Source organism: Mauremys reevesii, linkage group 1 (genome assembly GCF_016161935.1).
Source record: "Mauremys reevesii isolate NIE-2019 linkage group 1, ASM1616193v1, whole genome shotgun sequence".
Taxonomy (NCBI): Eukaryota; Metazoa; Chordata; order Testudines; family Geoemydidae; genus Mauremys; species Mauremys reevesii.
This window is the reverse complement of record NC_052623.1, coordinates 299120656-299147903: the sequence shown is the minus strand read 5'-3', so window position 1 is coordinate 299147903 and position 27248 is coordinate 299120656. Positions and strand designations below refer to the sequence as shown.

General features: G+C 40.5%; 1 protein-coding gene across 3 annotated transcripts in view; it reads left to right on the top strand.

Annotated features, from left to right (window-relative positions):
* TBK1 (TANK binding kinase 1) overlaps nucleotides 1–21854 on the top strand; it is a 50784-nt gene extending 28930 nt beyond the window's left edge. The window contains exons 6-18 of one of the 3 annotated variants that reach the window (XM_039502258.1): nucleotides 76–272; nucleotides 927–985; nucleotides 2793–2884; nucleotides 3445–3546; nucleotides 11127–11202; nucleotides 13614–13738; nucleotides 13846–13922; nucleotides 14254–14293; nucleotides 15795–15896; nucleotides 15992–16088; nucleotides 16881–16987; nucleotides 17955–18026; nucleotides 19001–21854. In XM_039502258.1, the coding sequence (XP_039358192.1) occupies nucleotides 76–272; nucleotides 927–985; nucleotides 2793–2884; nucleotides 3445–3546; nucleotides 11127–11202; nucleotides 13614–13738; nucleotides 13846–13922; nucleotides 14254–14293; nucleotides 15795–15896; nucleotides 15992–16088; nucleotides 16881–16987; nucleotides 17955–18026; nucleotides 19001–19052 (1198 nt within the window). In that variant the 3' untranslated portion in view covers nucleotides 19053–21854. The remainder of the gene's footprint in view (nucleotides 1–75; nucleotides 273–926; nucleotides 986–2792; nucleotides 2885–3444; nucleotides 3547–11126; nucleotides 11203–13613; nucleotides 13739–13845; nucleotides 13923–14253; nucleotides 14294–15794; nucleotides 15897–15991; nucleotides 16089–16880; nucleotides 16988–17954; nucleotides 18027–19000) is intronic. The other 2 variants (XM_039502242.1, XM_039502251.1) reach the window with 2 other exon arrangements.
* The last annotated feature ends 5394 nt before the right edge of the window (nucleotides 21855–27248 follow it).

Genomic DNA, 27248 nt, shown 5'->3' with positions numbered 1-27248 from the left:
GTGAATTTTTTGCATCCTGTTGCATTTTAGTGAATTTGATCTGGTTGTTTCCTAAGTGTAATGTTTTTCTTACAGAGCTGCCATATTTCATGAATTAGTCTACAAACAGACAAAAATAACTTCTCAGAACCAAGAACTGATATACGAAGGCCGTCGTTTAGTACTAGAGCCTGGAAGATTGGCACAACATTTTCCTAAAACCACTGAAGAAAATCCTATAATTATAGTAAACAGAGAGGCTGCGAACATCGTAGGATTAATCTATGAAGAAAGTATGTTAAAGTCTTTTCTGCCTGTTCTTAAATAAACAAGATTAGGCTGCTTATAAATGTTCTTTGAAAATAGGTTTGATTACTGAATATTTCTGACCTCTAATAAATATATTAAAATCTTGGATCAAGAGTTTGTCCATATTTAGGCACCTAAACAGGCCTGATTTTCCTAAGTACTGAGTATCCATCATTTCCCATTGACATCAATGGATGCTGCTGGTACTCAGTACTCGGAAAAATCAGGCCACTTATTTTGATGCTTAAATATGGATTTAAAATCTAATTTTAGACCATTTTTTAAGAAGTCCTGGTCCCTGAGCATTAATATAGGTAGGATTTAGTAATGTGCATGGAATTGTAAAATTATTTTGTGAACCACGATATTTAAATAAGTTGAAAGGAATTTTATAAAATAGCACTTTTTAAGTAATCTTATTCTAATTTCCAGTAATATCTGGAAATTCAAGTGTTCTTGAGCTCTGATTAGTCTTTCTAGTCTGTTAACAGAAGCAGTTCTTATTAAATTTGATGTTTCACTGAACACACACAAGAAATGTTTCTAAACCAAAACGTATATTGTGTATTCATTCACTAATGTATTACAGACTTATTACATATGAAATATAAAATAAAAGTCCATCTCTTATGTTTCAGTTTCACTTCCTAAAGTACATCAGCGGTATGACTTAGACAGTGATGCCAGTATGGCTAAAGTGAGTATTTATTTAATTAGAACTAGAATTAAATTGCTATCTCAAATAAACTAAAGCTACCTAATGTTGAATTGAATAATATGAGCCATCTTGTTTGTTTTTTTAATGGGCAATGCTTTTATAAATGTGTGTGTGAGGGTATCAAATGACAAATATATATATATATATATAAAGCTCTTTCTCTCAATTAGTACCTTATATTTATATTAAACTATCAGTTTTAAGTGGCTAATGATTGTAAAATGCTTTGAAGGCAAAAAGCATTATAAAAGTGCTGTCCATTATTATTCCTCATCTGCATTTTGCTGGTCTGTGATTTTCCTGAGGGGAAAGTCAGTACTGAAGAAATTAAGGACCAAATCCCAAAATCATTGCTCAAGCAAAACTTGCATTGAAATCAATGTGAGTTTTTCGTGAGAAAGGGCTGAATTAAGATTTATTATACTACAGTAGGTTTCAACCTATTTTCATTTGTTAACTCCTAAATATTTCAAATGGTGTTGTGGACCCCTTTGAAAATCATAGACAGTCTGTGGACCCCCAAAGGTCTGCAGGCCACAGGTTTATATGTCTAATGGATTTTTACAAGTTGAGTTCATTTACAGTCAAAGAAAATGTTTTCCTACCCTAGCCTTATACAAAAAGATAAAAAAAAAAACAAAAAAACCCCTACAGGTTAGATAACTTTCAGATAAATAAGTTTTTAATCTATTAAGTTCTGATTTTTATTTAAAGAATAAATATTAAAAACAAAAAATTACTTCATAAATATTTGTGCATGAAATTTCATATTGAGTTATGTGCATAGGAGACAGTCTAAGGTTAGCAGAAGAGAAGCAGATCTGAGACTGTCTTCCCCTGTGATGCTAAGCAGGAGAGAAATAAGGAGTTCCTTTCCTGAACTCTGTAGCAGAGAGGAGTCTCAAGGACTCTTTAAAAGAGTGAAATCTCTGATGTTTCTTTCCTACAGGGTTTCTGAAACTCCCCTGCCTGACAGAGCTCCATAGGAGAAAAGTAGAGAGTCCACTTTCAGGACATATTCTGTAGCGGTAGTGTACAAGTATCTACTGTTGACTTCACTGAGTCACATATATGGTAGTGGTAAAATTTGTGCCCCGTGAAGAACTCTGTTCATGTGCATCTCCCAAAGTGTGCAAAAGTCTTATGTATTTCTCCCTGTAGGCCTCCTAAAGTCTTTCAAAGTTCTCATATTTGAAATTGTATTCATCATAGTCCATGGCATAAGTAGTAAGCTATGAGTAATAATATCAATAACTTTTAATTAAAAAAAAAGTTAAATTAGCTTCTGCTTGAGATTTTGTTTAGATATACATCTACCTAGAATTCCAAGTGTTAAAAAAAAGTTTGTAAGCAGAATTGGGTGGACGCCAAAAAAATGGGACCGCAGCCCTACAATTTAAATGTATTATTTAAAAAAAAAATTCTTTACATTCCTATACACTGCTGAACACATTTACTTGTAACTTTCTAGAAAATTAAATCTGAACTCCAAGAGTATGTGGTATAACTTTGATTATGACACTTACTTTCATGCCTAATGGAGTCAGAGAAATTTCAGTGTAATGGAAAACTCATCTTTGCTTTAACTATGCTGCCATAATAAATATGTGGATTCCCCCATACACTCTAATTTATGGGCAAAGTGACCCCATTTTGTGTTACCATCTTCATGTTCTAATTTCTTCTAATATTAATCAATGTTGCTTTCTTGTGATCCATTGACTTGAAACAAACTACAGTGTTGTAAGCACTGAATTAGTACTGACATTGTTTATTTCTCTGTCAGGCAGTAACAGGTGTTGTATGCTATGCCTGTAGAGTTGCCAATGCTTTGCTGCTTTACCAGGAATTAATGCGAAAAGGAATACGATGGTTAATGTAAGTGATTGATTGATTGAATTTTGCTGGGTATGGTTTCTTTATCAAGACTTGTTCTGGTCGTTCACACATTGCATAATTTTGTGGGCTTCCAATGACTTCTGAAGCTTTCTTCCTTCCCCTTCACCATGGGTGTGAGTAGACTTTCACAGTCTCTCAAATATTTCCTCCTCTCTCATCAGGGGTAACTCTGAACACCCACTTTCTGAACACTAGATCCTCAGTATCCATGTTATTTAGTTTAATCTGCTCCTACAGAAGTTTGGATAATTTTAACTTAAGTATAGTGTCAGAACATATGACAAATAAGTAATGAATTTCAAAATTTTAAATGATGATTTTGGTAGTTCATGTTGTTAATAGGATTGTGAAAGATCTCTCTAGCTACTAAACTATTACTGAAGTAATGTCTGCCGGAACATTGGAATAACATTTTATATGACAGTAGTATGTAAAATCTTAGAGATATTACTTTCCATTACCAGATTACTGTAGGCAAAGATATGTGATAAGAAGGAAGTGAAAACTTATTTTTGATAGACTGGTGCTATTCTTTCCAGTGAAATAATCAAGGAAGACTACAATGAAACGGTGCACAAAAAGACAGAGGTTGTCATCAAGTTGGATTTCTGCAACAGGAACATTGAGATAGCTGGAAAAATGTGAGTAGAAACACTGTATTGTTCTTTGGAAGTAAATACATTGCACTGCCAGTGGAAACTGGATGACTTGGTAGTTTTTTCTTCTCAGTGACAGCTATATTTAAAGATAACTTTATTTACCGTGTGTCTGCACACAAAAAAGGTTATTACTTTTTAATTACAATTGTTTCACTGATGGCAGTGGCCTAGCACCAAGTGAGATCAGGAGTGGTCTTGGACCTCACTGAATTCTGCTCCTTAAGTTAGTGGAAAGGAGAGTAACTGTTGAGTAGTGTGTATTACTCTTATCTCCTTCCCCCCTCCCTGCCTGAGTTCTCTTGATGGCTTAGGGAGCTACAGTAAAGGGTAGGACAAATAATCTAGTAGTTCAGTCATATGGTAGCGGTTATAGCAGTAAGATTGCCTTGCGTATGATTTTAAAGATGAATAAAAGTGTAATGAAGGCAGGCTGTTAAAGACCTGGGGTCCCTGCTGCAGAGAGTGGATTTTAACATTGTAATACATGATTGCCTTTAATATTTCTGTAAATATGACACAAACAAACTACATTTAAAAAAACATGATGAAGGTTGCAAAGTCAAGCATTCACAAGTTAGGAAATGCCAGAGTTAAAATTGCCTGTGCACGCAGACTTGAGGTTGCATTCCTTAATCATGACACCATCTTTCTGTTCCTGCAATCTCCTGTCTCATTTACTATACACTCTTCAAAGTCTGCTACAGAAGAAGCTGGGATACTACAGACAAGAGTCTCCTTCACTATACAACCCTGATTCATCTCTAGAGCAGGTTCGTCCTGTACACTGAATGAGGCAGGGGTCCTATGGAAATTATATTGTGTGTTAATAATTTGTATAGTCAATTGTGTGACCACACTTTGGTTTATTATTTCGTTATGAAATATACTTAAGAGACCAAATAACCAGTTCAGTCGGGTTTATTAATATAGTACAGGAAAAGGGTTCTACACAGTACCAATCTTCTGAAAGCAGTCCTGTGCAACAGTATTACGTTCACCTTACGCAGAAGGTGTGCTCCTTGAAATTAGATCCCTAAAGCCATCTTTTTATACCCTACCTCTTTACCAGTAAAAGGTACTATATACATCACCTGAAACTGGATTCAATTAATCAGCTTTTTACCTTGTTTATTTCTGGTACTGTGGTGTACCCCTTTATCTTTTGTTCCAAACCCAGGCTTTCCAGGTCATGATGCACCCTTAGCATTGTTCTGAGCACATGCATTCCAGGTACTAAGGGTCATGAAGACACCTCCTAGGCTTGTACCAGAATAAATATGTTTGTGAGGGTAACTCCCTTACTGTTGCTATGAGGAAACAATTATATGATACTGACGGTTTTCCTACCTACTTAAGCAAAAGCTTTCTTCAGCTAATGGAAAGTGTTATGGGATACAAAGTGTTATGGGATAAGTGAACAGGATTATAACAAATGCACATGCTAATTTGGGCTACATGTCTGCTATATTAATGCTTAATATGTGTACTTAATACCGCATATATATGTTTGCTATAAGTCAACCATATGTGATTATGGAATTAAAAACTGTATCATGATGTACAGTAACTCCTCACTTAACATTGTAGTTATGTTCCTAAAAAATGCAACTTTATGCGAAACAATGTTAAGTGAATCTAATTTCCCCATAAGAATTAATGTAACTGCGGGGGTTAGATTCCAGGGAAAAATTTTTTGCCAGGCAAAAGATATTATATACATATACATAAGTTTTAAACAATTTTAAACAAACAGTTTAATATTGTACACAGCAATGGATGATTGTGAAGCTTGGTTGAGGTGGTGGAGTTAGAGGGTGGGATATTTCCCAGGGAATGCCTTGCTGCTAAACGATGAACTAGCACTCGGCTGAGCCCTCAAGGGTTAATACGCTGTTGTTTAATGTAGCCTCACACTCTACAAGGCAGCATGGACTGAGGCCAGAGGGAGGAAACATAATAGATGCAGGGCAGTAGCTGCAAACACTTCTTGTAAAAACTGAACATGATGATGAGCCCATGCTATCCAGCTGGAGTGCACCACTCCCTCCTCCTGACAGCACATGCATGGCTGCACAGGTGCTGATTTTCCAAAGTGCTGGGGAGTGTGTGCATGAGTGAGAGAGAGAGACATGCATTTCCCCTTTAAGTACACTGACACCACTTCAAGTACATTGCCCTTTTAAGCAGATCAGACAGGAAGCAACAGCTTCCAGCAAGGTCCTTCCATTCAGTCCCTGAGCCCTATCCCCCTCCTCGTACGGAGCGGTGGGGCAGGAGCAAGGGGACATCCTGATATCAACACTCCTCTCCACCCTCCCAACCACTCCCAGCAAGGAGGAAGCTCCCGGGAGCAGCTCCAAGGCAGAGGGCAGGACAGGAGCAGCATGGCAGTGGGGGGAGGGCCATCTGAACTGCTGCTGGACAGCTGCCGAGCCACATACTTTACAGGGAATTTAGGGGAGCAAATGAGGGAGGGGCTGCTGGCCCACTGGTTCTAATCCCCACAAGGAGGGGCTGCTCTTTCAGAGAATCCTGCAAGCAGTGGACAAAGCGGAAAGCTGCCAAACAACATTATAAGGGAGCATTGCACAACTTTAAACGAGCATGTTCTCTAATTGATCAGCAACATAACAATGAAACATTAACTGGACAACTTTTAAATGAGGAGTTACTGTATGCACACACAGGGTCAAATTAAGGTTGCACACGCAGTCTTAATTCTGGCATTGCCTAATTTTTGAGTGCTTGTCTTTGCAATCTTAAAAATATTATTTGAATATACTGATTTTTGCATGATTTCCTTAATTTTAAAAAAATCACACTGAAAAAATAGAAAATGCATCTTTTAGCATCACATTGACACCTTTAGATCCACCACACAGACCTCCGCTGCTTGAGCTAAAGGAGTGAGGGCTGAATGCTCGAAGAAGTTAGATACCTGGAAAAATCACTCTGATTCTCAAAGCCTGGTGCATAAATTCCTTCACAATGAATGGTAAGAGATAGGTGCCTTAGACTAGAGCCCTGCGTGGGACTATTTTTTTTTTTAATCCCACTCCTATCCCAGCCTGCAATACCCACTCCCACCTGCTCCTGCATTGTTTCTTGCATTTTTATCCCGCTCCCACCAGCATGTATATATAAACAGAATTCAGGCACAATTTTTACCACTAAAAGAATAAAACAAATCTTGCTTAAACCATATAAAAATACTTTAACTCTTGTGATAATCGACATCAAATCTCTTTCCAGGCCTCACTTAAATTTAATTATTAAAACCTTTATTTTTAAAAAAGAGAAAAACTTGCTTTACATTGCTGAAATTCTATTTATGACAAACTGATGAGAGATTTAGTGTAATTTGTGGGAAAATACTAAATCTCTCATCAGTTTGTCATAAATAGGATGTTCCCTGCTGCCCCCCATCCGATCCTGCCCACAACAAACTACATTTTACCCTCTCCTGCTACTATGGCAGCAGATCTTGCAGGACTTATGGGATCCCAGACCTGCCGCAGGGCTCTACCTGAGACTGCAATTCACAAAAGCCACCACACTAGACATGGAGGCACCTAAGCTAGCCAGTGGGAGATGCCAATGAGAGGGATATATGCTAAACCTTGCTCCTCTCATGGATATAGGTGCCTGTTTGCGGTTCTGAAGTTGGGTATCCTCTTTAGAGTTGGATGCCTTGGGGCTGTTTTAGCAAGGAGCTATTTCCGGTGGTGGTGCCCACTTTCTAAATTTTAGACCAATAGTTTAGGGCACTCACCTGGAATGTGGGAGACCCAGGTTCAATTGCCCCCTCTCTGCCAGAGGGGGAGGAAGACTTGCTCAGGGATCTCCCACCTCTCAGGTGAGTGCTCTAACCATTGGGTGATGAGATATTCTCATGTGGCGTGCCCTCATTCTCTCCCATTGAAGTTGTTGTACTCTGGATAAATAAATTAGTCATTGGAGCAGGGGAATTGGATCCTGGGTCTCCCACGCATTGGGTGAGTGTGTTAACCACCACGCCATACAGTCATTCTCATACATGCATTTTCTGTCACTTGCTCTCGTTTCATTCGGACCCCGTATGTGATTTAGGTGGTTGAACACCTATCTTTTCCCCTTTTTGTCAATCACTGTGTGACTTAGTTAGGAGATAGGTGACAAGACACCTTCAGAGATGCAGCTGTTACTGGTGGGGGAATTCTGCACCAAAAAAATAAAAATTCTGCACACACTACTTTAAAATTCTGCATATTTTGTCAAAATAACACAATATAATCACAGCAGTTTCAGTTATTTTAGTAATTTATTTCAAAATACCTGTCAGCAAGTATGTCTGTAACAATACAGAAGATAAAAAAAGATTCAGCATTTTTTGAGATTCCTTACTAGCCATATTAATACAGAACTCTGAGTAATAATTCATTTAAACTGCAGTACAGACCCATATTTCCTGCACCCCTCAGAAGCAGTGCAAAGACTTGGGGGAGTCAAGGGTAATGGAGGAACTGAGGAAGAGGGAAGTAATTGATGGGAAGGAGCCTGGGTATGAATTTGAAGGGTTGTTGGGTATGGGTGGGAAAAGTATGGAACAGGTGTTTTGGGGAGTTGGGGAGGGATTGTTAGGGAGCGTCCCCATGCCGACCGTGGCTGACCCTTAGCCGCTCCCATTCAGTCAGGCAAATTTGCCCTGTCCCCATGTGTCTTTGTGCCCCCACTCAGCCATCCTCCTGCCCCCCCTGTAGCTCTGCACTCCTCCCTCTCTGCCCATGTGTCCTTGCACCTTCTCAGCCAACCCCCTCCCCTCATCTCCATGTGTCTCTGTCTGTGCCACCACTCAGCTACCCCGTTCCCTCTGTAGCTCTGCACCTTCTCCCGCTCTGCCCTGTCATCCCCCACTAGCCATTATTAGCTCTGTCTGACCGCCCAGCTGCCCCATGCTGTATGTCTCCCGACCTGGCCTGACAGGCACTGTGAAGTAGGCAGGCTCTTTCTCTTCGCTATCATAGCTGGGGCTTGCCAGGAACAGCTACTGTGTTCTAGTGCCACAGCACCCTCTGGTGGGCAAAAAGTGGAACTGCAGAAGTTTCTTTTCTCCTGGGAGCTGCTGCTCTGTTCTTGTGGCACAGCGCCTTCTGGTGGGCAAAAGGTAGAACGACAGAAACTTTTCAGCTGAAGCTATTTTCTGCCCCCTCTACCCCCCCAAAAAATTAAAAATATGCACGGTACATGAAATATGCACAGGTGCAGTGATGCAGAATTCCCCCAGGAGTAAGCTGTGTGCATACTCAAAGGCAGAAATGTAGGCACCTAGGGAACTTTTAGTGCAAAAACTTAGGTGTAGAGCAAGTGTAGGCACCTGCAGGGTTTGGCAGGGGGTTTTGTGCATTGCAGTGGTACCAAACCCAGGTTTTAGCTGCCAGTAATAGGGACGTAGGCACCTAACTCCTTTTGAGCATCTGGGCCTACCTAATAGCAGTAGTACATTGTTATCCTCTATGTGGACCTGCACTAAGGGGGATGAAACGCTTTTCCCATTGGTTTCACAGATATTTGCTGAGAGCAGAGGAATGGTGAGACTCGGGTGTTTGGGGTTCCATTCCAGGCTCTGCAGAGGAATGTGCTCTAGCGGATACAGACTTTTCTGCCCATTCCCCAGGAGCATGACCCCTTTTGCTCCATCCCACCCAGCCTGTCCCTGTCAGAGTCCTGTCTCTTTCTCATCCCAGCCCCATCCTTGTGTAGCGAGTGACCTTCTCTAGTCCTCAGATTTTTCATCCGAGTTCTAGTCTTTTTCTCTTCCCTTTCCTTGTCTGATCTGTTGCTCCCCCTGCCCTCTCCCCCCAGGCAAAAGCCTCCACGTTCCCCAGTCCTGTTCTCTCTCCCCAGGCTTCAATCTCAATGTCCCTACCTACTCCAGCATCTTATCCCAGTCTGTTTGCCCAGCCAGTCCCAGTTTTACCCCTACACCTTGGCTTATTATATCTGTCTCTCCTGCCTCCACCTTCCCCCCCGTCTACTTGTCTCTTTGCCCAACCTGTTCCAGTCTCTCCTCCCAATTCCTAGTCCCAGTTTCCCTCCAACATCCCCACCGCCAGGAGCCTACAGTCCCAGTCTGCATCCCAGATTCCTTGTCCCATCTTTATTCCCATTGCTGGGCTGCCTCTTGTACTCTCTGTATTCAAATCAGGCAGCTTCCTCTACCACACTAACTGGACCCAGTAGGGGGTGCATTTTGAGAACGGGAGAGACACTCTCCCTGTTTTTATGTCTAGTGTCCCTTCACAGAGCACAGCAATCAGAGCTGTAATTGCAGGAAAAGTACTGTTCAGCCCCGGGCTGGAGCATGCTCAGTGTGGACAGAATCTTTGGAGCTTTTAGCTGTTAAACTCTAAGGATTTGACTACGCTGCAGCTGTGATTTGCAGCTAATGTAGACAAACCCATGCTTGCTGTACTCTCCAGCTCACTAAAAGTAGAAGTGAGGACACCACAGCACGGCTGCACAAGCGAGTATGTATCCAGCGGGACTGGGTAGGTTTGTGCAGCCTACACTGAAACCTGCACCATGGCATCCTCAGTTCTCTTTTTAGCAAGCTAATTAGAGCACAAGTAGTGTGGGTATGTCTACGTGAGCTGGAAATCACAGCTTTACTGAGCATATGAAAACTGCAATTTTTCAAAGGCTTATAACTTGGTCAAATCTGAGCAGATTTTCACTGGGGTAGCAAAAGGCACATCCTGGATACAAGGGCCACCTCAATGCCGAATTTCAAATCCTTTGCTCCAAAGTATGGTGATGCAAGTGCTTGTCAAAAAATAAATTAATTAATTAAAAAGCTCACCAGACTTTTTTAACATGGGCAAACAATGTGTTTTTCCCTATCCTCATTCTTGGAAACAGCAGAATCATTTTGGCTGAATCTTTCTGAAAAAATTCAGTCTGAGGCAGTCACCTGGCATTGAAAACTTCAACCCAAAGGGTTAAAGTTTAGCAAAAGTTATGAGCAATTGAAAACTGGGTCTTATAATGGGAAGTGGTTGGGTAACCTTAATAGGAAGTGCTACCAGCCCTTCCTATAATATTTGGTTATAACCCAGGTTTTCCAAGATGTTTCCATAGTCGTTGGAGAACTGGTGCTTGATGTGTTTGACTATTTTTAAGGAGTACATTTCAGGAATAGATTGAAGTGATTACATCAGACGTTTCAGCTGTCTATAGAATACAAGTAATGAGTGAAAAGCAGGAATGCTAGGAATGCAAATAGTTTAAAACTTTTTTATGGTTCAGTGAAAATATGGAATGAAGGGGCAAGAGTCTGTTACTGAACTAATGTTTTGTTTGTTGTTTAGGGAAGCTTTAAATTGATTGCTTCTCAAAGTTAAACATAATTTTGGTGGATTTTTTTTTAACTTTCTAACTTTTGTTAGGACAGGGTAGACAATTGTATTAACTTCTTGTTTTCAGTTCTAGGAACAAAATGATCCCCAAAACATGTTCTTTGTTTGTTTAATACAAAAGTATGAACAGCAGTCATGTGTTTAACTGAATTACATTTTTATGAACAGATACGAAAATCTGATGCAGATCCACTTGGAAACAGAAATGGATGAAATTTCAGAGATACATACTAAACTATTGCTTGTAAGTGTCTAATATTGTAATGAGAAGTTCTCCTCAAAATATTGAGTGTACCTGCATAAAAGTCCAAAAGTGCAGTTTTGAAAGATGCTTTCTACAAAGGAAAATCTCTAGATTTTCTTAGCAGCTTTCCTCTTCTTCTGAGAATTTCTTAGCATACGAAAATTCTGATGAGGTTATTTTCTAAAGAAAAATACAGCTGTGTTATCTGGCATTTTACCAACTGGAAAGTTCTATAAACCAGCATTTTGGGAGGGTGTGCGGGGCATGGGCTCTGGGAGAGAGTTTGTGTGGGAAGGGGCTCAGGACACGGGTCTGGGGCATGGGAGAGATTTCAGGGTGCCGGATCTGGGTGGCATTCACCTCGGGAGACTTCTCGCAAGCGGCAACATGTCCCTGCTGCTCCTAGGTGGAGGTACAGCCAGGCAGCTCTGCGGTCAATGCTCCTAGGCAGAAGAATAGCCATGAGGCCTCCATCCGCTGCCCCTGCCCCACTCTGAGTGCTGGCTCCACAGCTCCCATTGGCTGGAGACTGTGGCCAATGGGAGCTGCCGGGGCTGCGGGTGGAGGCAGCGTGCAGAACTGCCTGGCCGTGCCTCTGCCTAGGAGCTGCAGGGATATTTTGCCACTTGCAGGGAGCTGCCCAAGGTGAGCTCTGCCCTGATCTGGCACCTTGAAACCTCTCTCATGCACATTCTAGTGGAAAGAGCAATGTGTCCACTGAAGGAGTCATCCCAGTTATCAGACACTCAGAAAAATAATCTTAGCACCAAGCTTTAAAAAATCTAAATGTGTTTATTTTGCATTTCAGTTGGAAAGATCCCAAAGTTCTTCACAGATTTTGTAAAATGTGTATGAATCATATCACTATCATGTCCTTTGAAATCTGCAGAGTTTAGATTAAAAAAGGAAATTTAAAAATATTAAATAATGGAGAATTTAATATTTGTCCCAGGATAGTATTATAGTAAAGTTGTTCCTTTTCTATAGGCTATGTAAATAGGAGAATGAAAAACTATAGAGTAGTTTTAATTGTCAGATACAAAACAGACGAGGAATATTCTTGTGGGATGTAGAGAAAGTGAAGCTTTGAGTTTCTCACAGAAAGAGCTAGTATGGCATATAAACCCTACTGGATTTTAGCTGTCCCTGTGCCCACACTAACTCCCCCTTGTGGCTCATCTTGGGAGTGGAGATTACATCTCCGGCATGCCAAGAATTTCATACTCAGGGTGATACACCTCTACCTCATTATAACGCTGTCCTTGGGAGCCAAAAAATCTTACTGCGTTATAGGTGAAACCTTGTTATATTGAACTTGCTTTGATCCACCGCAGTGCGCAGCTTCCCCCTCCCCCCCGCCCCCGGAGCACTGCTTTACCGCATTATATCCAAATTTGTGTTATATCGGGTGGCGTTATATAGAGGTTATATAGAGGTAGTGGTGTATATTGATGGTATCTCTGATGGGCTCTTTGTTGATTCTCTGTCAATATTGGGCTCCTGAACCCAGTTGTCATGAAATAAAAACTGATTTTATTAGCAAATTACAGAAACAGATAATATTAAAGTAAAATGGTAGGCACATAATACATTAACTTGGGCAAATATCATGGAAAGGTGGGTTTTTTTTAGGTAGGTCGTATGGTTAGAAAGTTATTTTTTATGACCTTGTGGAGTTCCATGATTGATGTTTCTCAGTGACTTCAGATCTCCTCTGTTTAAAAGTGTGTGTTTGTGTGTGTGTGTGCGCGCACACACCTCAACAAAATAAAGATCATGCAATAAGAATTCAGTTAATAATTTTTTGATATGCAAGCCGAAACAAAAGCCAGCTTGCTATCTTCAAGTAGTATTGTTTCTGTAGCATTAACAGTGTGAATAAACAACACAAAATGCATTGGGAGATCTAGAGGAAGACTATCTTACTGTATTTTTCTTGTCTTTTGTAATGGGTTGGTTGCAGCATTTGTATGGTTGAAGGTTGGTGTTATGAGGCTTCATGGAGAAAGAGTTTGATGCACTGAAACAGGGAGGAAGTTCCAGGATTGGGCAGTATAGGAGAAAAAGCATGAAGATAGGTGAAAGAGAGAGACAAAGAGAAGATACTGTTTACTGAGAAAATAAATGTTAATTAGCAGAAATATTAACTCCATAGAAGATACTTTTCCTAATAACGCCATGTTTTGTATGTTCTTAGAGTGAACATTTGAGCTGCTAAATACTTCATAAATTGTCTAGGCATATTCCTATGGTTGGAGACAATTAGTCAAGTGAGGACTAGGTCATGGAGGTGGTATTATTATTATTATTTATTATAACTATACTAAAGTGAAAATGCACTAAATCCCATCTAAAGTGCAAGATCACTTGTGATTTTTGGCAATGGTAGTGGTGAAACTGTTGTTCTTAAGCAGCTTTCTAGCTCTCGGGGAACAATAGAGCCCAGTCTTCAGGACATTGAAGATAAACTGTCTCCTGGTGGATTGCTGAGTGATACCTGGGCAAATCAGGAAGGCACACATCCCAGAGACAGAAAGTAAGTGACAACTTCACATTCATTGCTTGAACATACTCTGATTTCTGGACTGACCTACATTCATTATAATTAACCTTTTGTTTCCACCCACCCCCACCCCCTTCTAGTCCAGAAAAGCTACAAGTATTGCTGAGTTCTATCACAGATATTTATTATCAGTTCAAGAAAGACAAAGCAGAACGTAGTAAGTAATTTTATTTTTAGTATACATTAAGAATAAGTATAAAGAACAAGTTAGCCTTAAGTCTGTTCAGATATTTTTAGTAGTGATGGGGAGAGACGGCCAACAGTGAATATGTCCTCAGTGCTCTGTAGGACAACAGTTAAGAAAAGAATCTGAGGGAGTCAGTGAACCACAACTTTGGTTTTATAAATTTAAACATCTGCATTGAAAAAACTAAATGTGAATGCTTGCTACCTAATGCTTACCCAGACAGGAAAAAAACAATTCTGTAGGATGATGGCTAAATTAATAAAATTAAATCAGTAATATCTTTGATTTCCTCTGATACTAGGACTTCCTTATAATGAGGAACAAATCCACAAATTTGACAAGTAAGTGTTAAAATTACATTTAAAAAAATATCACTTGTGCTAAGGTCCCTGACAAATCTTTGGTAGTTACCTTTCCTGCTGGTTCCTCTTTGTTTGATATATTATAAACTCTTTTGAACAGCAACTTTCTTTCTTTTAATTTCTGTCAAGCATGATGAGAGATTTTATGCATATTTATTAATCATAATTATCTGCTTCCTAGAGATGGGGTAACTTGATGTACCTTGAAATGTGGATGTTAACCACTTGGTCTTTGTCTGAGGGCATATATGTATTTGAGTGCATGTGTATGTAAAATACCTTGTGTCCAGTAGACATTTTGTAATTCCTGCCTCCTTCCTAATTTGCTACTTTTAAGGAATATCTACAGTAGATATCTTTCCCTAGAGTGTTCTGCCTTTGCTACTACCAGTGGCACTCCAGTGTTTTCCCTTTGGGGTCTCCAAGTGTCACTTGGGATCCTGAGCACATCTCATTTTACTCCATACACTCCCAAAAAGAAATTGCTAGAGGATGGCATATAGTATTACTTTCTGTTTTGCGATTGCAGTGATTTCAGCGCTGGTGATCTGAGAACTCAGCTCCTAGATTTTGGGTCTTTTTGGTGGCAGCAAAATTACTTAGCTGGCCATTCCAGTCTTAATTGTAGCACTTTATCACTGGGTAGGCAAGTGAGCAGTGTTCATTTCAGCTGCTTCCTGGGCAGATGACGGTTGTGTGAGATTAATGAGAAACCAGGTACTTTGTCCATATGTAAACCATACAGGTAAGATTACCAACTAGCCAATATTCAAGACTTTATTCAGTAAAAGCCTAAAAGCTGACATGTAGTTGCAGTCTTTCAGAATTTCACATCCCATGATTCCACTTCCTACTTCACACATACAAGCATGGTTAGTGCTGAGACCACTGCCTATCAAACTGACCAATATTGTCTGACTGTGTCCTCCTTTGCCCATCTGTATCCACTTCTTGTCTTATGCTTAGACTCTAAGCTTAATGGGGTATGGGTCTGTCTTTTTGTTCTCTTAGTACAGTGCCTAGCACAGTGGAGTCATGAGCCATGACTGATGCTGCTAGGCACTATGGTAATACAAATAATGAATTATAGTAATTTCCTCTGTCCTTTCTATCCATCATTTCCTTTCCTTTAATATAATCAAAGTTTCAAATTTCAAACGGAAAGAGTAACATGAGTGCATAGTTTGTAAATAATAGTTAAAACTAGCCAAAGTTTTGCCTCAAATGTGACATTTGAAATTGGAACATCTTGGAAATTAATTTTGAAATATAACCTGGCAGTTTATCCAGTATAAACACATTATACTAGTGAATTATAATGAATTATAGTAGCACACAAAATAAGTTGGATAAAGGTTTTTTTAGACATTTTAAATCTTCATATATACCTCATATGCCTGAAAGCTTTAAAGAAATAATTTGGGGAATGAAGTCCTGCAAGTGATATAACAATAATCTGTTCATTATTTCTGTATTGTAGGCAGAAGCTGAATTTACATGCCACAAAAGCCATATCTCTGTTCAAAGATGAATGTGTCAGCAAGTATGAGACATTTTTGGACAAAGCAGAGGACTGGATGAGGCAAGAGACTGATTCATTAGAATTCAACATTGTGACAGCACCATGATTTTGCTGATTGCCTTTTTAAAATCGTTTTTTTATTTTTTTGCTTTCAGAAAGATGCTTCATTTGAGGAAGCAGTTACTGACGATCACCAGACAGTGTTTTGATATTGAAGAAGAGGTATCCAAATACCAGGACTATATAAATGAGGTATACTGGTCCTAAATTATGTCCAGTTTTTAGACTGAGAAAAAACACATTTTAGGAACAATATAAAATTGGAAGAAACTGTTAAAATCTCTGCCATGAGGCAGGAGTTATTGAATTTTTTAGCACTCGGACAGTTACCATTTAGAGTGCAGATCTATTCAGAGCCACCAGGTTCAGTTCAAAACCAGGTTCCCGGGGAAAAATCAGAGGCATGAAAGTGTATATCTTGCTTTCTTCTGCAGAATATAACCATTCATTAAAGATGTGTCAAACGTTTAAGACATTCAGACATTATATGTATTAGTCTTCGTTACACAGTGTCCCCAAATACAGAAAGAAGTCTGGTGGCAAATAAACATATTTTAGTACAACAAAATTACTTTTAAAAAACACAAGTGTAAAAATGGAGGGAAATCCAGCTGATCTCCCTGAGCAAAAGTCTGAGAGGAGCAGGGTCATTACTATATTTATTAATAATGTTACTTGTGCCTAGGGGCCCCAGTCATGGATCAGATCTCTTTTATGCTAGGCACTGGACAAACATACAAAGGGATTGTCTCTGTTCCAGAGAGCTTACAAAGTGTAAGATGAGAGAATGCAACAGACAGACAGGGGAGAGCACAATGAGTCAATACTACTCAGCATGATAGGCCACACACAACTGCCTAACCATTTTCATGGCTTTTGTAGGGGAATATTTCAAGGAGGGATTTGAAGGTGGACATTGAAATGCACATGGCAGTTTGTTGGCCTGTGATCATGTTACTTACTTACCATATTTATTTATTGCAGTTACAAGAAACTTTGCGACAGAAAACGTTTGCAGTTTCCACTGGGATCAAACATACAATGAATCCAATCTATCCAAGTTCAAACACTTTAGTGGAAATGACTCTTGGGTAAGAATTAGGTGGATAATTGTAATACATTCATATGCTTTCTATAAAGAAATTAGAGAAAATTTGGGTTTTATGAACAGGGGCGGCTCTAGGCACCAGCAAACCAAGCTGGTGCCTAGGGCGGCCAAATCTAGGGGGCGGCAGGCTGGGCCGGTGGACCTGCCGCAGTCATGCCTGCGGGAGGTCCACCGGAGCCGCGGACGACCGGACCTGCCGCAGGCATGACTGCGGAGGGGGCGCTCGTCCCGCGGCTCGGCTGGACCTCCCGCAGGCATGACGGCGGCAGCTCACGCGGAGCCGCCGACCCGCGAACCGTCCGCAGCCGTGCCCGCGGGAGGTCCGCTGTTCCCGCGGCTCCGGTGGAGCTCCCGCAGTCATGCCTGCGGCAGGTCCGCTCGTCCCGGGGCTCCGGTGGACCTGCCGCGGGAGCTCAACCGGAGCCGCGGGAAGAGGGGACCCGCCGCGGGACCGAGGAAGGGCGGCGCAGCACACCGCGCTGCCTGGGGCAGCCTACTTTCTAGAGCCGCCCCTGTTTATGACCTAACTTAACTGCTTTAAAAATGGAAAGGGAAGTGACTACTGCATAAAGGTGGGCATTAGCTGTCTGTTACAAAAACAAACTGGTATTTCTGAATGCTAATGTACTTATGGGCATGAGGGAAAAATCATACCATTCACTGTTTCCATTTATCACTTTTGTCAGATTTTGTTCTCAAGCCAACCTAATATGCTTCTCCTTTACTTTGTACACGATTGCAAGTTACTGGAAACTTCATTGTCACGAGTCACTCTAATGTTTGGGCATCTTCAGAATATTTTTTCTTCCAATTTTATTATTAGAGAAACTGTTTCTATTGTACAATTTTGACACATTCATTTCATAATGAATGTAACATTAAAACTGGCATTCAATGGATAAAACTGTTTATAATCACTGAAGACCTTTCTTTTGCTTTTTATCATACAGTATGAAGAAACTGAAGGAGGAAATGGAAGGTGTTGTTAAAGAACTAGCTGAGAATAACCACATTTTAGAAAGGCAAATAGTAATTTTTACTTTTTGGTGGGGGGTGTTATAAGTTGGTATGGAAGTTAATGGATCCAGTGAGCAAGAAAATGGGAAATTTTATCTCTTGGACAACTGCAGTATAGGTACCTGTTTCCAAATTGTTGCTCTGAGACATGTTTCAAGCTGATTTGGCCACAGTTGTTAGCATTGTTTTCAAATAAAGACATTTGTTCCATTACTGTGGAAATCAATAAATGAAGGTAAAAGCACCAAGACAGCTGAAATTACCTACAGCCACTTAATGGAAGTAACTGTTGCTCAGAGTGGTGAATGCTGGATTTACACAGTATTTCTTGAAGTGATTCACAGGCTCTTATCTAAACTTTTTTAATTTTCAGATATCACTTTAAGTTTAATAACTATGGAATGATACCAATCTGTGTTAGTCATTCAGCAGTTTGAGCATTAGCTGTAATGAAACAGGACTGAGAAAACAAGTCACTCATACTTTCTATAAGCATGCTGAAACAATGCTTTCTTTAATAGCACTGAAAATGATTATATTCTGTCTATGCTAGCAGTCAAATTATTTTCATTCACTAGTTCAGGAGTATCCATTGCAGATGGTAGCTGTTAGTAATGGGGTCCGTTTTCTAGTGTAGATAGTGCTACACAGGTGTTATGATCTGCCTAAGGCCTCCTAGTGAATTAGTGAGTCAGTGGTAGCGCTGGGCTAAGAACTCACTTGTTCCTGGTTCTCAGTCCTATGCTTAGATCATGCAGTGTCCTGTTGTGTGCACACTCTTCGTGTGTCTTCAAGAATACTGTTTTAAGAAATAAATGTGTTGGGGCGTAGCAAGAGGGGAGGGAAGAATATAATTAAGTTATAGTTAAATGAACTAAAAAAAGAAACACATTTTAATTTTATTCTAGACTAAGGATTAATTTATTGTGTATTAAATCAATTTAAATCAGCTAAGAATAAAATGTTTCTTTCACTTTAGATTTGGTGCTTTGACTGTGGATGGTGGCCTACGGAATGTAGACTGTATCTAGTCAACAAAGGAGCATGAAAGGACTGTTCATTTTTCACAAAAAAAAATGCTATAAGGGGCATTTAAATGCAGAAAAACCATTCTGTACAGCAATTTTTTTCTGCAACTCTAGTATAACAAAAGTATGTAAATATGTATATACTGTAAATATAACCATTATATCAGTCTTTTTTGTTAATGTTAAAATAGAATTACTGATACGTTTTCTGAGATGGTTAAACATTTTATCCATTTAAAGAACTCTGGCAAAGGCTTACAGCATGCATAATGCTTAAATAGACATTCATTGAATGTTGATTTTTAGGTCATGATTTACTTTTGTTTCTTGAAAGAGAACTTGTGGCTAGAACTAGCCTGCATTTAGAGAAGTTATTAATAGTTTTTAAAGCCGTGGTTCCCAAACTTGGGGGGTGTGAAATAATGTTTGGGGGGCACAAAGCGGGGCACCACTACTTTAAAGGGCACCTGGGCTCCCCTTAATACCAGTATGTTATTTCAGAACCTAGTCAATGACTCATCATCAGCTACAGTACTTGAATGAAGACCATTTGATCTTGTCTTTGCTTCTGTAATTCAATGTGAACAACATGCACTTAGGACAAAGAGAGGAGATACGTTTCTTCCCTCTTGTCTACCAAGTTAATAGATCACTTGTGAGTCAGAAAATAAATTCACAAGGTTTTTAGTCCTGTCCATGTTGGATGCCATGTTCTCCATGATAATCATTTGGCTAAGTATTATGGGAGTTTAGTGTTGGAGTCCATAAACCATTTTCCATCTTGCTTCAGTGCTTTTAACATCAGCAAAACAACTATTTTTTAAAAATGTAATTCTCAGAAAGAGACCAAAACCAACAAAGTACAATATCACAGCTTATGACTAATAAGACTTATGACTAATGTTAAACTTGTGAGAGAAAATATAATAATACTTTTTTACATCGGTGGTACCCCATACTGCAGGCTTCTGGCATCTAACAAAAATCATTTGAAACTAAAAGCAGCTACTAAATAGAAAAGTTAGCACATTCAGAACCAGTAAGTGCACCCAGCCCAACCTCAAATACAAAATTAATACTACACCCTGCTCCTCCAACACTCCACAACTCAGCCCAAAACATGGAGAAGAAAACTGTCTGCTCCAAAACCTACGAAATTAAAAAGGAAGCAGACATCCCGAGTCTTGCCACCTCCTGTAGTCTGCTGCATATTGTTGAGGAAGAGCATTCAAGGATCATGGGCCTCATCCTTTGGGCCTGAAGCAACGGCCTCATCCTTTCTCTTTTGAGACCATGCCAGGGATGTCCAACAGTTCCATCTCTGCCATTCCTATTTTCAATAGAGCATGTAGGGTAACATGTAGTCCCTCAAATAGATTAGTCCTAGATTATTTCATGCTTTATATAACAACAGTAAAACCTTGAAGCATGCAACCAAATGAAAAGCAGCCAGTAACAGGTATACGTGTGTAAGACTCAGTTTTGTGATGTTTATTCCTTTGTCTTTCTGCCCCCATCACAGTATAGGAATAAAAACATTAAAATGTATTTTATACTTAAAATGGAAGTTATGAAGTTGGTGTTTCTGGTTGGTTGCTCCAATATTAAAGCAGGATATATACACTGTTTTATAGTCTCTGATACTGGGTTCCTATCCTTACCTGTTCAAATATAATTTACCCCTACATATAGTAAAAGATGTTCCTCAGCTTGCAAACTTTTTTAAAAAAATTGCTCTCCAAAACCCATTTTTTCTGGTTTAGCCATGTCATTTAAAAGTGTTTACTGCGAAGTATTTAAATTATGGGAATATTTTAGGGCCAGATTGTGCTAGCATTCACATGAATGTCATTAAATTTTATGTGCATAGATGTTTGAAGGATCAGGTCCTTAAATTGTACATAAATGTAGATTAGAATCACTGAGATTATTTCTATGCCTGTGTTGTTTTGTTCATTATTTTAAGGTATTTTAACTTTGGAAAACAAATTATATTGGTTGAAAGATCAAATTTTCAGAGAAAAGAGAAATGTAAGAGGAATAGAGGAGTCTTATTTCTCTTACATTGAAGCCGTCTGAATGGGGAGAGTTAATTGTTGTAAACATAGAGTTTGTATGCCACGGTTTACAGTCGCTTACTATTTTCACAAGGATGAAAACGTTCAATTTTTTTTTCTATCATGTTTCTTCATAACATGTCAATTTAAAAATACTGCTGGTTTTAGTCTTGTAAACCCACCACTAATGTATGTAGGCTTGTTAAAATTGTTTTGAAAAATAATTTGTTACATCTGGCTAAGGGACTTGAAGTAATCAGTTAAGCATATTACTGATTACTTTCTTATGAAACTTCCCTTACTGGCTTTAGTCCTTGATGCCTGGTGTGTCATGAGATTGGCTTTGTTCATACCAACTGTCATAATATTGTGAGTCCTTAATATGGAAAGTAATAGGTTTGCCAAGACAGACAATTGATAGTACTATGGGTTTTTTCCCCCTCTGAAACAGAATTACTACTTTAGAGTTATAGTGTTAAGTAACTGATTCAAGTAATACATTAACAAGCCTGTCTACATATTAATTGTAAAATTGCATGAGTGAATGACTTGTATACATAAATACAATATCAACAACTTATTCCAAGATGTCTTTAATTTCCAGGCTTCTTTTCATAATTTATTTTCATTTTGTTTTGTAAAAATTGGCTTTTAATGTTCATGATATACCATTATTTCCCCCTTAAACCCAAATGAAATATAAGGAATAAAATTACAAATGTCAAATCATTATTTAGATTGCAGTAGCAGCAAAAGAGCGCTCAGTACTGTCCTAATACAGAAAAGAGAGTTTCTGTCCTGCACAATAATGGAAGCACTAGCATAGACTAGGTGCCAGCAGCAACTAACTTTTTTACCACTGTATTGTTTAAACTTGTTCTGAGCAGTGTGGGTGTGCACATGTTGTGTCCCATCAGTGCCCATCCTACCTGATATCTTTTCTGCACAGGAGCTCCCACTGGTGGAGCTGAATCATTGCTAATAAAAATAGCAGAAGCTTTAAGAAAAGCATCACTATAGTCACAGTATGTGAGACTTCATAAAATACCTAAAAGGTATAATGCTATGGCATGAATTACAAAAGGCAGCAGGAGACACTTCAGTCATAAACATTTTAAAAAGTTGAACAAGCCTTGAAAGGGAGAAAAGGTGAAACAAGGAACAAATGAGCTAGAGAAACCTGTTTGGGTAAAATTAGAACCAGTCTAGCCAATTCTGAAACAGCTCGTTCTTTCATTTAAGTTTGACTGTTCAGTATTCCAATATGTAACTTTCATGCATGTTTCCTACCTGTCACTTTCTGATTTTGATTTTGATTTTTTTTTTGATGGATGCATTAACCGTAATAGTTCCAAAATGACTAGTCTCCAACCAACCTGAGACTAATAGTTTCATTGAAGCAGAGAGGAAAGATCAATTTTTACAATAATGCTTGTTGGAAAACACTAGGGCTATCTCTAGTAACCAGAGGAGACTAGGGTCTGGTCTATGCATAAAAGGTTTGCCACCACAGCTGTGTTGGTTAGGAGTGTGGGGAAAAAATCACAACCTAACCAACATTGCTATGCAGGCAAAAGCCCTAGTGTAGATGCGGTTATATCAGCAAAAAAATCCTTTTGCCTATATAGCTTATTTCATGCAGGGAACTCTTGCCAGTATAAGCTATATTTCCACTACGAGGATTTGCCAGAGTAGTTATTCTGGCAAAAAGTCTAGTGTCGACAAGATCTAGGCATGCATGGAAGAACCTCTGCAATACTGTAGCAAGGTCATGTAGCAACTGCTTTAGTTAAGTTACCGTAAACCTCCTTTTTCAGTCATTCAAACTTTCTGAAAGCTTTGCCTCTTGAGCTGAAGATTTTCATGTTTAGTGCCAACACAAAGTTTCTTTTGATTAATTGGAGCATACTTCAATCAAATCTGAGTTCTGTACAGCTTAAAAAGCAAGTTTTCCTATTTAATAATTGTGCAACTTATTTGTATCACAAAAACAGATGAACTGTTATATGTGAAACTTTGTATGGATATAGACCTTGCTCTGCAATGTACATGATTTACTACAGTTTAGAAATATGGGGTGAAGAAATTAGAGTTGTTCCTGTTTAAAATTTGCCCAGCTACTCATAGAAAACACAGCTAAGTTCTGAGTTATGATATGAATCCTGAATGTGCTACACATGTGCGCAAAGCTAACTTAGCTTTCCAATAAAATCCCTAGTCCCTTACTTGCTAAAAACCAGTATGTGCATTTGTTCAAAAGGTTAAAGGAATCCCAGAACTTGGAAAAGGGATCTCCCTTCTGCACTCCTCCAGTATTCTCCACCAAACTACTTTGCCCATGGCTTGGGGCACGTTGGGACATTTTGCTATAAGGTAAAGCTTGTCTGTGCAGAAGACAGCTTTCTGAGCAACGAGTCCAAGACTGTGGCACAAACTCTCAAAAAACCTAATCAGCAGAAACCTTAGCACCTTCCCCTCTAAGTGCCACTTCTTCCACCTTGTCTTCTCTAATAAATATATATATTAAACAAACAAAAAATTCTACCAAAATGAAATACTGCATTGCACCCAATTCTCTGGGGGAAGATGTTGAGAGCGAGAGAACAAACTACATATGACAGATTTCAGAGTAGCAGCCGTGTTAGTCTGTATCCGCAAAAAGAACAGGAGTACTTGTGGCACCGTAGAGACTAACAAATTTATTTCAGCATAAGCTTTCGTGGGCTACAGCTCACTTCTTCGGATGCATAGTGTTTTCCATTCTGTGCATCCGAAGAAGTGAGCTATAGCCCATGAAAGCTTATGCTGAAATAAATTTGTTAGTCTCTAAGGTGCCACAAGTACTCCTGTTCTTCATATGACAGATGTTAGTCATGTTCAATGTACTACTGGAAGGTGCTCACATACTGTGGGGATGAGAGCAGGTGGTATAAGAGTCTATTAGGGTATAGTGATAGCTGTGCTATAGTTAAGATTGCATTACAGTTTTAAGAGGAATTTTATACTTGTATTTGTAAAAATCTCAAAAATGGCAAAAATATAAATTTGGAGCATTTTGAAATTTTCATGGTGGTTTGATTAAAAAAAATTAATTGATACAGAAAGAATTAAAAAATCATCCTTTCTGGTGATTTTTTTCCACAAGATTGTCCTGGTTTTCTTTGTACCTCTTTTGCAAGAAATCTAAAATACTGTGCAATTTGTCTTTTGGGTACATTTTTGCTTCTTGTGTATTGATTCTTAGAATATCAGTTACACAGTAGCATGTGTCTATAGAATATTTTATTACTTTTTATTCATAACAAAAGATATGTCAAATTTTAATTTGGTGACATATTGGCTCTGGGGGTACGTCTACACTACGGGACTATTCCGAATTTGCATAAACCGGTTTTGTAAAACAGATTTTATAAAATCGAGTGCGCGCGGCCACACTAAACACATTAAATCGGTGGTGTGCGTCCATGGTCCGAGGCTAGCGTCGATTTCTGGAGCGTTGCACTGTGGGTAGCTATCCCGTAGCTATCCCATAGTTCCCGCAGCCTCCCCCGCCCCTTGGCATTTCCGGGTTGAGATCCCAGTGCCTGATGGGGCAAAAATCATTGTTGCGGGTGGTTCTGGGTACAGCCTCACCCCTCCCTCCCTCCCTGACAGCGGCAGACAACCGTTTCGCGCCTTTTTTGCTTTGCTTGGTGAACCGTGCAGACGCCATAGCACAGCAAGCATGGACCCTGCTCAGCTCCATACCGCAATCGTGGATGTTTTAAACACCTCGCGCACTCTCGTGCAGTATATGCTGAACCAGGACCTTCGAACCGAGGCGAGTAAGAGGCGGATACGGCAGCGCGGCGATGACAGTGATGAGGACGTGGACACAGAATTCTCTCAAACCGCGGGCCCCTGCGCTTTGGAGATCCTGATGGTAATGGGGCAGATTCTATCCATTGAACACCGATTTTGGGCCCGGGAAACAAGCACTGACTGGTGGGACCGCATTGTGTTGCAGGTGTGGGACGATTCCCAGTGGCTGCGAAACTTTCGCATGCGTAAGGGCACTTTCATGGAACTTTGTGACTTGCTTGCCCCTGCCCTGAAACGCCATAATACCAAGATGAGAACAGCCCTCACAGTAGAGAAGCGAGTGGCGATAGCCCTGTGGAAGCTTGCAACGCCAGACAGCTACCGGTCAGTCGGGAATCAATTTGGAGTTGGAAAATCTACTGTGGGGGCTGCTGTGATGCAAGTAGCCAAAGCAATCACTAAGCTGCTGCTACGAAAGGTTGTGACTCTGGGAAACGTGCAGGCCATAGTGGATGGCTTTGCTGCAATGGGATTCCCTAACTGTGGGGGGCGATAGATGGAACCCATATCCCTATCTTGGCACCGCAGCACCAGGGCACCCAGTACGTAAACCGGAAGGGGTACTTTTCAATGGTGCTGCAAGCACTGGTGGATCACAAGGGACGTTTCACAAACATCCACGCGGGATGGCCAGGAGGGTTCATGACGCCGCGTATTCAGAAGCACTACTCTGTTTAAACGGCTGCAGCAAGGGACTTACTTCCCAGACCAGAAAATAACAGTTGGGGATGTTGAAATGCCTGTCGTTATCCTGGGGACCCAGCCTACCCTTGATGCCATGGCTCATGAAGCCATACACAGGCAGCCTGGACAGTGGTCAGGATCTGTTCAATTACAGGCTGAGCAAGTGCAGAATGGTGGTGGAATGTGCATTTGGCCGTTTAAAGCGCGCTGGCGCACATTACTGACTCGCTCAGACCTCAGCCAAACCAATGTCACCTATGTTATTGCTGCTTGCTGTATTCTCCATAATCTCTGTGAGAGTAAGGGAGACCTTTATGGCGGGTGGGAGGCTGAGGCAAATCACCTGGCCGCTGATTAAGCGCAGCCAGACCCCAGGGAGATTAGAAGAGCACACCAGGAAGCGGTGCGCATCAGAGAAGCTTTGAAAACGAGCTTCATCAATGGCCAGGGTACAGTGTGACTGCTGTGTTTGTTGATGAACACCCAACCCCCTTGATTGACTCAGTCCCTGTAAGCAACTCCCCCTCCCCCTTCGAGTACAGCTTACTTATGCAAATAAAGTCACTTATATTTAAAAAGCATGAATTCTTTATTGATTCATTATAAAAAGAGGGAGAGAAGTAAGGGTGTGCTTTGGGAGGAGGAAAGGAGGGATGGAGAAGGCCATTAAAAAAAATTCAGAGTAACGGCATCCTTCTGGTTGGGCTGTCCACGGGGGTGGAGTGGGCGGGTGCACGGAGCCTCCCCCCACGCGTTCTTACACGTCTGGGTGAGGAGGCTAAGGAACATGGTGAGGGGGGAGGGTGGTTATACAGGGGCTGCAGCGGCACTCTGTGATCCTGCTGCCGTTCCTGAAGCTCCACAAGACGCCGGAGCATGTCAGTTTGATCACGCAGCAGCCCCAGAGTTGCATCCCGCCACCGCTGATCTTCCTGCCGCCACCGCTGATTTTCCTGCCGGTCTTCCTGCCGCCACCTCTCATCTTGGTTGTCCCTCCTGTCCTCACGTTCACTGGCCTCTTTCCTGTAATTTGAAACCACGTCCTTCCACTCATTCAGATGAGCTCTTTCATTGCGTGTAACTTCCATAATATCCGAGAACATCTCATCTCGCGTCTTCTTTTTCCTCCGCCTTATCTGTGCTAGCCTTTGGGATGGAGGAGGGACGCTTGAAAAATTTGCAGCTGCATGAGGGAGATAAATATTTAGAAAGATACATTTTACAGAACAATGGTTATACTGTTTCACAGTGAACATCAGTATTCACCTAGCACATGTGATTTCCTACAAGGTCGCATTTTTCATCTTAATAGTGACCGCTTGCAGCTCTGGGTTTACAGATCTCACAGACACATCAGGTCCAGGCATCAGAATTCAGCTTGCATGCGGCCATGGTAAGCCACTGTCTCAGTGATTTACCCTCCCCCGCAACGCATGGCTAATACCACGCTAGCTCCCTGCTAATCAACAACCTTCCCCTCCCCACCCACCGGTGACCAAACAGAAAAGATCATCGGCATTTCACTCCTCCTCCCCGCTCACGTGCAGGAAAGTGTTTTTAAGCTGCTGCATTCCACGAAACCAGTAGAAAAATGGCC